This window comes from Puccinia triticina, chromosome 7A (genome assembly GCF_026914185.1).
Source record: "Puccinia triticina chromosome 7A, complete sequence".
NCBI classification, from domain to species: Eukaryota; Fungi; Basidiomycota; class Pucciniomycetes; order Pucciniales; family Pucciniaceae; genus Puccinia; species Puccinia triticina.
The window spans coordinates 4,359,425-4,370,854 of NC_070564.1; the positions used below are offsets into that span (position 1 = coordinate 4,359,425).

General features: G+C 45.3%; 2 protein-coding genes across 2 annotated transcripts; one reads left to right on the forward strand and one right to left on the reverse strand.

The window, feature by feature from the left end:
• Positions 1-1,128: 1,128 nt before the first annotated feature.
• Positions 1,129-3,899, forward strand: PtA15_7A482 (uncharacterized protein; the record flags this gene model as incomplete). Its single annotated transcript, XM_053171092.1, has 8 exons — positions 1,129-1,199; positions 1,295-1,498; positions 1,591-1,838; positions 1,935-2,456; positions 2,530-3,035; positions 3,115-3,205; positions 3,355-3,668; positions 3,876-3,899. 8 exons carry the CDS (start codon positions 1,129-1,131, stop codon positions 3,897-3,899), a joined length of 1,980 nt encoding a protein of 659 aa, XP_053022308.1.
• A 4,974-nt stretch (positions 3,900-8,873) lies between these two features.
• Positions 8,874-10,063, reverse strand: PtA15_7A483 (uncharacterized protein; the record flags this gene model as incomplete). The annotated part of the gene is made up of 3 exons (XM_053171093.1): positions 8,874-8,893; positions 9,809-9,942; positions 10,047-10,063. 3 exons carry the CDS (start codon positions 10,061-10,063, stop codon positions 8,874-8,876), a joined length of 171 nt encoding a protein of 56 aa, XP_053022309.1.
• Positions 10,064-11,430: the final 1,367 nt, after the last annotated feature.

An 11,430-nucleotide genomic window follows, 5' to 3' on the forward strand; every position in this document is an offset into this window, starting at 1 on the left:
CTGCCACGGTTGTTGAAATGATTGTTCCACTTTGGCAAGTCCTTGACGGTGTAGGGACTTGTGGGACACTGAATGTTTATTTGGTTAAATATCCTCTGAGGGGAAATAAATTGTGAACAGGTTGAAAATCTATTACTACTTACGGGTGGTTTGAAAGAACTGCCCCTCTAATGGTACTATGCAAATAACTAAGAGTCTTGTAATCAATATTTATAAAGATGTGGCTGATTCCAAGATAGATCTTACTTTTGTATATTAATCTCTATCAGACCTAGATACCTCAAATCACTAATCTTGCAGATCTTTTAGAACTTCTGATGATGGGGGATAATATAATCCAGTGGGATTAATTATGTACAATTTTTGCTGATAATGGGTTGTTTATGAGAAGGTTGGTAATGATCTCTTCCTTAAACAATCTCTTGATAAGGCACTTTAATCAATACTAGAGATCCTGGTTTCTACTACTACTACTACTACTACTACTACTACTACTACTACTACTACTACTACTACTACTACTACTACTACTACTACTACTACTACTACTACTACTACTACTACTACTACTACCACTACTACCACTACTACTACTACTACTACTACTACTACTACTACTACTACTACTACTACTACTACTACTACTACTACTACTACTACTACTACTACTACTACTACTACTACTACTACTAATTCTTATAATTGTTGTTGATGAAGTTGGTAATAATCTATTCCTTAACAATCTTTTGATAAGGCAATTTAATTACTACTAGAGCTCCTGACTACTACTACTACTACTGACTCAAACTTGACACTACCACTACCATTAAACTACCACTGTAACTCTAATTAAACTAACCACTGTGACCAAAAATTCCTAGGCAAATGGGGAAAAATATCTGCTGAGGGGGGGAAAGAGGCCTTATTTTGAAGGGTGAGGGAATTTGGCTCCAGGGGAACTCCTTGTGAGGGCAATTTTCCTCCCCAATTTTATGTAGCGCCCGCGTGTGGTCCGATCCGCATGAGGCTCCTCGGATCATCGGACTCGGATCCCCTGGACGCGTCCCACTTCAGCAACGCCCAGCACAACACCACCCATTCTCAGACCAGCCTCCCAACCCTGCTACAATGCCACCCCGAGCTCGACCCGTAAACTCAGACGCTTTTCACGGCTCGTTCGATCCCGGGGTCACTGGACGGTAAGTTCTGCCTCGTTTTCATTTCTCCCCCGCGAACGGCTAAAAAAAAAACTCATAAAATTAATAAACACGCACATATCACCATCTTCCTACAGTCGAACCGGAGTAGCACCCCCCCTCAAAGTGAGAAGAACGTCGAACGGAATCGAAAATTTCTCAGATTATTTTAACTCTCCCAGGAAAGATCCGAGCGTGTCGCCCATCCAATCCTCGAAAAAGCGCCCACATGACGAGCAGATACCCCAACGAGTCAGGAACGATCGTCCTGATATGTTTCACGAAATCGGCGAACGCGGAAGGTAGGGTTCTTTTCTCGTTTTAGTGCTGTGGCTAATCAAGTCCATTCACTCAACTGCAACTCCTGTTGCCGTCTTCGATTCTCATTTCAAAGGAAAACGGGAATTAGTCCACCCAAGAATTCGGTGCGGGACGAAAATGGATTCGAAGACTTCGAAAACTATCTAATCAAAGCTACTGAACAAACCAACAAAGGAATCGCAAGAGAGAGGAGGAAGAGCATGCGAAGGAAATCTATTAACCAACCTCTCCACGCCCGGAAACTGTCTGTTGCCACGTTTGTAGACGATGGAGATGATGACGAGGAATTCTTGGAGGAAAGCATGAGTCTTGATACACCTGGTCCGTCTCTGCGTTAAACAAAAGATACAAGTCCAAGTATATATATTAAAAATTCCTTCTATTTATGTCTTCGCCTTAATGCTCAAACCTCTAAAGACGCCAGCGCCTTGTATCATCAAGAATCACACTCCATGCAATCAGACTCCGGACCCTCAAATCAAATCCATCCTGATCAACGTAAAACTCGGTCGGGACTCTCAGACGCGATAGACCAATCAATACGAACTCCTGACGGCTCTGACTTGATTGACTTCGATGTGGTTCCTGAGGGTCCAATTCACTCAACCTCGCGTCACAAGTCGCAGGATGAACAGCCGATGACAGTACAAGAGGATGAAGACCAAGAAGATGAAGAAGATGACGTGCAAAACTCGGGAGGGATGCCGGCTAACGAATACGATGATGACTCCGTTGCTAGCGATGGATTCGATCCACCACCCCCTCCACCAGAGGAATCAGTAGAAGATCCCGACATGGGCAATCCTGCCGGATTAGAGGATATCGTCGAGGCTGAGGAGGAAGATGATCAGGATATCTCGGCTGGGCCGAGTGGGCATGCGGATTCGTCTAATGCCAAGCCGGCCGAGCCCCCGAAACCGCGGAAAAGGAACCCTAATCGTGAGTGATCCTTCTTTCATGTTGGTTTCAACATCGATTCCACGGTTGACCGGACATTTTTATTGCGATCCAGCTCCTCCCCCAGCAGGAGTCCGCCGAGGAGAGCGACATCGTTTTGCACGTCTAGCACACTGGAGAGGCGAACGAGTGGTCTACGGCCGAAGTGTGACGCCGGATGGGACCCAAAAAGTCATAGGCATGGTCGACGTGGTCCGGGTGCCGACGGAGCCACCAGAGTCTTTCGCCGCAAGACGCTCCCGACGTGGAGCGGCCACGAAGATCAAATCAGAGAGCGTGGCGCCCCGAGACATCTGTGATCATCTTCCGCCTGAGGAAAGCTGGGATTCCGAAACCCTGCCTAATGCCATCGTCTACAGCGCCTCGAAGCAAAAAGACGTCGAACGCGTCGTCGCATGTACGAAGAAAATGGTCGCTATCAACGTAGATGACCAAGCTGGAATGCCCAACGCGTTCCAGTTTCAAAGAGTCTTCAAGCAATCAGATTTTTCCGCCGGCGGATTGATGCTTATCCCCCCGGGTGGTGGTAAACCACTCAAACCATCCAAGGACAACTGTTATGTGCATCTCGTTCAACTAGTCTCTTCTTTTTGTCGTCTGTCACTGATATTAATTTCCTTTTCCTTCAAAAACAAAAAAGTTTTTTACGGTTTTGGAAGGCGCGGTGTCGGTACATATACACCGAACTACATTTGTTATGGCTCCTCAGGGCGTATTTTGCGTTCCTCCAGGTTCGTTGAGAGAGTAGACTTTTCTCTCTACACGAGAAACCAAGCTTAAATCAATTGGGTTGGACTCAATAAACATCGACGTATTGTTTTAATTGACAACTTGTTTCATTCATTTCTCGCTATCAACCGCCAAAAAAACCATGCAACAGGAAACGTCTACTCGATACGAAACATCAGTGAGAGGACGGCTAAATTAACATTTTCTCAATCTAGAAGAGTGACCGATGCAGACTCAGAGGTTGATTCGGACGAAATAGACCCAGAACATTCAATTCTGCAATCCGGACTGAACAATCCATCGACATCCACCACCATCCCTTCCAAAGCCCGCCATCATTCTCAGCCCGACCAGTCTCCCACGGATCCCGCCGCCGACAATCCGAAGACAAAGAAGAAGAAAGCTCCGCAGAAGGACACCAGTGCTACGAGCACTAATCCTCCCGCTAGGAAAAAGAAAAAGACCGTGCTCGCGATGAAGAAGAGGAAGAAGACTGGAAAGCAGAAACAAAAGGAGGAGGAGCAGCCAGCAGCCAATCAACCTGAGAAAGAAGAGGAAAAAGAAGAGCAAGGAGAACAAGACGAAGAGGAAGAAGAAGAAGAAGAAGCACAGTCATCCTCTTGATCATCAATTCACTTTTCCCTTATTCCACTCTTGCTCTTGGTATACCAGTTGACTTTTCGTTGTTTCTTCTGATCTCAACTTTCACTGACCCGAGTCGCAGGGGACATGATAGGGGTTTTTTTGCTAAACAATGTATCTTTCTTGAATCTTCTTCTCTTTTGAAGTCCCACCAAATACATACGCATCATGTGTAAACAAAGAATCCATCCCCCTTCATCCGCCACTTTTGCTCCCTCTTTTTTTAGGTAGTTAGATGAAGTTATCTTGTTTAGGATGATTTAATTATTTATTAGTATATCACACCATCCTTCATCACTTGTTGTAATCTTGTAAAGCTTGTTAGTCAGTTCTAGTTTTTCTTGTTCTTTTTTTTTTTTGACTAAAATCTCTCCTTTTGTGCACAGACTTACTTCACTGCACACAATGTGAAAATGAAGCTGATGATCAGATTGGCAGACATAGTTTACACATGGTTTTTTTGTTTTAGGAGAGGACAGCTTTGGGAGTTTCTGAAGCTCAATCAACAGAGACCTCATGGCCACCCTTTTGTTTACCATACTTATAACCATAACAAAAGTACTGATGGCCAAAGTTCCAGAATCCAAACTATCCCTGCCATACCAATGCTTACAAACTTTTTGTTTGCACACAAGGTGAGTAAAATACATGTTGAGATAGTGTATTAGCATTTCACTATTCATTATGCTTCTGATCTATACACCCACAACTCAGCCTATATTGTGCATGTTTATAGCCTAGTTGTTTCCCTCACTGAATGATCATTATACCTTGACTCAATGTGCTGGACCATTTCCATGACATCTTGTCATCTCGCTTAGATCTTGTGTCACCTATGTTTCCCTCAACAATACCGGTGGAAGACTTATATGAAGCATGGGAAGAACTCAAAACAAAACAAAAAATGGGGATCACTCCTTGCATATGGGATTTGGTACCGCCTCAAGGTGTGGAATGATCCAATACAGTTTTCAAAGTAGTGACTGACTGCAATCTGCAACCAATCAGAACAAGGATGTCTTCAAAATCTTCTGGAATTGCTTCTATAAATTGAAAAGAGACAAAATCACAAGTTTGTGATTGTAAGATAAAGAAGTAAACCACGGATGGACTTTTAAACTTTCTCTCTTGATAACATCCAGAGTGTGGATTTGTTGGATCAGAGCCAGCACAGACATCATACAGCATAGGATTTGATAGAAGCATACTAGACCACAGGCATCTTAACATTCCAAGACACATAGTGTAAATTCAAGGGTGTGTTGGGGCCAACACATGGGGGATAAGCCCCACTTTTATGACTGTTTTTTCGTCTTAAAATCTTTGGCCTAAAATGTGGCAGATTTGTTACAGGAATCCAGTACAGAAAAACATTTACAGGATGTTTCTTGCCAGAGGGGAGGGATAAAGAGGAATTTGAAATGGGTGAAAATTAGTGATTCCAATGGTGCAAAAGGCACAGTGATAATTGCAAGTCTATAGGGAGACATTGGGGAAAATGGGGGAGTGTGGCATCCTCCCTGCCATTTGTCTCACTTTAGAGGCAAGTCCCTCCTTCAGAGATTGCTACACTCCTAGCTTATCTAAGTCTGGAGGTGGAGGCACAAAGCGCCTCCACCGCAGGGACTTATGTGGTATTGGTGATTTAGGACTGAGAGCAAAGCCAATTTTGATGAATGTTCCCATAGCTCCTTCACCTCCAAGGATTCCAACAATTTTTTTGGATCATATTAAATATCAACATCTTGTATTATTTTTGATGCAAATATCATCATAAGTCCTCCTGCCTCACTCACAATGAACCATCAAAGATGGTGGATGGTAAATGCCAACCCAGATATTGTTAAAACAGCATTTTTAGTGCAAATCCATACACTTGCTTCAAGGAAAAAAAATTGACAGGCATCCAGGACTGCTCTGATCTGAGAATGTCAAAAAGCCACAGGATGCATGTGGGAACATGCATTTTTGGCTGTTCACTCCAAATCCCAAGGGATCCAGATTGCAAACCTAGCCAGTATGAGGTTTTTTATGTTTACATTCCTTGTATCTCAAGTTTGGGAAGAAGAAAAATACACTAGAAGGTGGCTGGAGATAGCCACACTTCTGATGATTCTTAGTGTAAATGTATGGGGTGATTACAAAAAAACAGCACCATACAGGGACCTTAGCAAAAAAAGGCAAGGATTCTAGGCATAAATCTCAGGCCAAAATCACCTTTAAGGCACAATTCCCCCCCAGACCAGAGGGAGGCCAAAGGCCTCCCTTGGGAGGGACTTAGTTAAATTAGGCTATGCTCCCCCAAGGAGGGTACGCTTGGGTCAATTTCACATTTAGAGGCAAGTCCCTCCTTGGGGGAGCGTAGCGAGCTCCAAAGGAGGGATACTTGTGTACACCTTGGACACACTTTTAAGGTTTTCCTTTGAGTGACCTTCAAATTGAGCGGTTACATTCAAAAAATCATTGATTTGAAGTGCCCTTGCTCGAGTAGCTTTCAAAAGACATGCAAAGTTTTTCCCAATTTTTGGGAAAAACTTTGGATGAATTTTGAAAGTATGACTTTATCCGGAAAAAAACAGCCCAACCAGCGGGTTTGTCTGGATCATCTCTTTGGAGTTCAACTTCAAATGCCCTTTGAAAGGCCTTTGGTGGAGAAACCAGCTCCACCAAATTTTGTTTGAAGGGCATTCGGATGCTATTCAAGTGCCATCCTTGGGGCTCTCCACCCAAGGATATTTGAATGATTTTCAAAAAAAAATTGAAGCTGACCCCTTGGCCAGCAATCCCAACATTTTCCAACACAACTGTGGGCCACATTCTGCAGCAGCTCCCTTGTTCTTCCAACTTCAAAGCCTTGAGGTTTGGCATTGGAGGTGTGTTTAAGAACAGAGAGTGGCTTTTTATTGTTGTGTGCCCAAGCTCCAAATGCTCCTTAATTTTCTTCACCTTTGACCAAGCCAAACACTTGACCACAACCCCACCACACGCCCAGCAGGAAACACAATCTGACAGCATCACAAATGAGTTCACACTAAGAGTGAGCTTACACACAAGGCTGAGCCAATTGTGAGCCTGGAACAAGCAGGTGTCTGCAAGGCCGGAGCAGCAACTGGAAGACCAAAGACATCGCAGGCAGACATCAATTGGCTTTGACTCTGAGAGACAGGGGTGAGGCTTTAAACCGCAAGCCTTAACACTATTGTGCCACGCTTGGGAGTCATCCTTTGAGGGTGGGCTACACCAAAATATCAACATGCCAAAAATGCCTCAAACAGCATTTTGGCAGGCATCCAGAGTCAATCAACTTTGAAAAATCCAAACAACTTTTGATTGACTTGATATAACAACATAGGGATTTTTCATATCCCCCCAGGCCCCCAAGCCTAACCCAGGACCTAACCCTGAGCCTAACTTAAAGGCTGGAGAGGGTGATTAGAGGGGAAAGGCATCATGAATGATGACTTGATCTAAATCCAAATTTGAAGTTGCGTGAGGTTGGCAGGGTGGGCTCAATTTTGGCATTTTTGGCATGTTGATATTTTGGGGGAGCCCACCCTCAAAGTGTTGAGGGAGCAATGGGATGAACACTGAAGTTCACAGACTAAACAGTTATGGTGTTCAAAGTTGGTTTGCATAATTTCATGCATGCATAAATCATAAAATCTTAAAATCTTATTTGCATGGGATACAACTGTCTGATTATGTAATACAAAATTTCACCACCAAAATATTTTTATGATTTTATGATTTATGCATGCATAAAATTATGCAAACCAACTTTGAACACCATAAGTCTTGTGACACTCAGGAGTGAGAAAAGGATATGATCTGATTCACTGAGGGAAAGGAAGGAAACTCCTAGAGCAACTTAGTATAAGCTATATACAAGTTGCTAGTGTTATGGTTGAAGCATACAGTGAAATGGATATAAGCATACTTCAACACAAAGGCTGTCTCCCGAGCGTGCGGGAGACATCCTTTGGGGTAGGGCAATGGGTTAGACTCAGGTTAGTTTGGGTCTTACCAAGTGACCAAGCCCCAGAGCCCACCCCTGCCCACCCTTGTTGCCTCCACAGGCTTGTGAGTACCCCCGTCGTTGAAATTAGCCAAGTCCCTTGATTGGAGGCGCGGGAGTGCTGTTGCAAAGCAACCCTCTGAAGGAGGGACTTACACCCTACCTTGCAAAACAGTAGGCAGCAGAAATCCCATTTGGCTGGGGAAAACTTTCAAAGTTTTCAACTCTTTATATCTTGACTCACCTATAGGCTATCAAAATTCTGAGTAAACAGTTTTGTCCGCCTACATCAGCACTTGCACCAGCACCTTCCTGAGGTTGGATCCCTCCAAAAACTCTCTTGAATCCCAAATGAAACAAAAAAGTAGTTCATGGGTTTTGGGAGGGCATTGTTCAAACAGGCCTTGGTCAAAGCCATACTTCTGACACCTGTCAAAGCTTAGCAGCTCTTACATTTTTAAAAAAAAATCAAGTTCAAGTGTTACAGATAAAAGAAAACTACCAGCAGAGAGTCATGCTTCTTGGCTACCTCTTGGAGCAGTTGACTTGGCCCCAGCTGTCTTTTCGTAGCTTCTACAGAGGGACAAGCAAAAAAGGCTGAAAACAGACATCTGCTGCCTACTGTTTTGCGAGGTAGGGCATAAGTCCCTCCTTTGGAGGCGCTGTCGCGAATCCGATCAAGGGACTTAGCTAAGTTCGCCCTGTAGGCTGTCGTACTCCAGCCCCCGAAGCGAAGCGAACCCAATCATTATTTATCCATATCCATTACATATGCGTGTGTAAAAAGGAGATCTCTGATATAAATATCTAACAATGTATTCTTTTGTTATATTATGCTTGGGTTAGGAGTCTCTGAGGAGCTATAGCAGGCTGAAAACCCTGAAAACCAAGCCAGTGATAATTTCATCAATCTATTGCCTTTCACTCAAATCTCCGCCCAGGTCCAATCAGGCATTTCTCCTCAACCTGACGATTCACTCCTCTAACAAGATTGAACTGAGGTTTCGAAGCTTCTAGTCCACGAGGTATGCCGCTAGTGTGTGCTCGGATCAGAAGTTGCAGCAGTCATTACTCGTGACTTCAATCTTTGATATTTAAAGGCCACTTTTTCGTCCGCTCCCTCCTTCATCTTATAACCTCCTCAAACACTTGTCCCCACCACACCAGCAATAAGAAAGGGAAAGTACATTATTAGAGCCCCCCCTTCTCCCCAGATACGCATACACACGAGCACCCCTGCTACCGTTTCCTTTCATTTCAACAACTTCATTCACGCTAATCTTTCCTCTCAATGGCTACATCATCCTCTCGCATTTCTTTAAAACCCGCATTCATTCAGAACCGTCACTTGCGCTTCACCCATTAACTTTGAAAGCCAAGTCAGGGTCAATTTTCCGAATTAGTTATTACTTTCACTCCGATCTCCACCAAAATCCGATCAACTCTTTCTTGTTAACCTGGCACTCTCTTCCATGCTATTAAACAAGACGAGGCCGGCAGGTAACCCAACCCTTGTGCGCCACCACCGGCGCTCAAGGGTGCTGAAAAGACCGGAGGTTTGGCCAGTTATTACCTTTCACTCCAATATCTGCCAACATCCAATAAGCTCTTTCTCCTTAACCTGACACTCTCTTCCATGCTATTAGGCAAGACGAGGCCGGCAGGGTATCGAACCCCTGTGCGCCAGCACCGGCGCTCAAGGGTGCCGAAAAGACGGGAGATTTGGCCGAAAATGCTCTCGGCCTCAGCATCAACCCTATCTCGCCTCAGGATACATCCACCGCGTATCCTCAGCTGCCTCCCAGTTCCATATCTTCTCCTAGCAACGGGCCTCTCCCTCTGCCTCCACCTCGTCGCTCTCGTTGTCCACAATTACTTCCCCCCCCCCTCCCCCCTCCCCCGTTGCTAGGAGAAGCGGCGGAGCTGCGAGGAAACTGAGGATACGTACTGGGCGTATCCTGAGGCGAGATAGGGTTGATGCTGAGGCCGAGAGCATTTTCGGCCAAATCTCCCGTCTTTTCGGCACCCTTGAGCGCCGGTGCTGGCGCACAGGGGTTCGATACCCTGCCGGCCTCGTCTTGCCTAATAGCATGGAAGAGAGTGTCAGGTTAAGGAGAAAGAGCTTATTGGATGTTGGCAGATATTGGAGTGAAAGGTAATAACTACTTGAGAAAATTGTCACTGACTTGGCTTTTAAGGCCATGGCGCCCTGGACTCGGGCAAAGCGCAAGCAACGCTTCTGGATCTAAATGCCAACCAGAAGTCATCCATTATGGAATGTGCGCTTACCGGGAGCGCAGCAGGAGGTGGGTTGAGACTGAGTCCAGAAAGCGCTCATGGGAAAGGCAACACCCCGCGCTAAGGCGCGGCAAAGAGCACCGGCGAGGATGGTCGAGCCTACTGGGCTGCGGCTCAGCCCGGAGAAGGTAGTTCCCCTCCGACCGGGCACTACAGCAATACTATCATCCTATCCATTACTCACACGACAACAGAGCAGTGCCCCCCATGAGGGGGTGCTGCGTTCCGCAACTGAGGTCGCAGCAGTCGAGCGCTAGAACCTAGTCGATCAGGGAACAACCAGTTGGCAGTTGTGCCACGCTACCTATGTACTAAAGAAGCATGGAATCACCTTTGCACTCCTCATGATTTCCATCACGCGTCGTGAGGCCCCCCTTTGAGGGTCAAAAAAGGGCGCGGAGAAAGAAAGAGAGGAAGGAGCCTCTTTCCCTTATCCCATACCCGGGTGACTCGGGGAGTTGAGGAACAACTTCCGGGCCACCCTAGATAACTAAAAAGAAACGACGCAGTTCACTCCTACCTTGGTCAGTGGGAAGTGAAGAACAAAATTAAATGCCAGAGAATTATTCATGGCTCGTATAGGCGCCTAGGAAGTGCCAGTGGACTGGACCATCCGTGCGGGTTCCCCGGCCCCTCCGTTCGAGGGGTTTCGTTACCCACACTGACAGCAAGTATCATGCCAAACTTGCATCTCTTTCACTCCTCCGTCTCGCCTATGGGTTCATGTATTAGTGAAAACGACTTCAGCTGGACTTGGCTGTACTGGCGAATATCTGGCCAGTGCTTGTATAAAAGCTGACGTGCACGTCGAACTGGTTGGATGAAGATCAAGGATGCAGATCATGATTCCCTATCCAGAGCGTCTTGATGCTAATTGAAAGCGCGCGAATAATATCATGATTTCGAAAAATGAATCCCTGAATTTCCCTATCTTCGTGGCAGTATAACGCGAGCAATTTCACAAGGCAGATCAAAATATTCTCTTGCAGGAATGGGTGTCCTATCTTTCGGACATCAACCGTGGCTAACTTGGTTGTCGTTTTCTTGATAACTCTGGATAAGGACCCACACCTGCGATACAGACGAGAAGAGTCTAAATCTAACCGGTAAATGGGAGCTTGAAGCTTTTGGGTTGACCTTCTACTAGAAATGTTGATAATCGCCTGTATGTCACTCCTAGTACTTCGGGTCCTGATACTTATTGTATCTTGCACGAAATTTTTAGGTTTAAGCTTATCCAAACTTAGTTTTGATGTTGGCACTCTGCCGCTC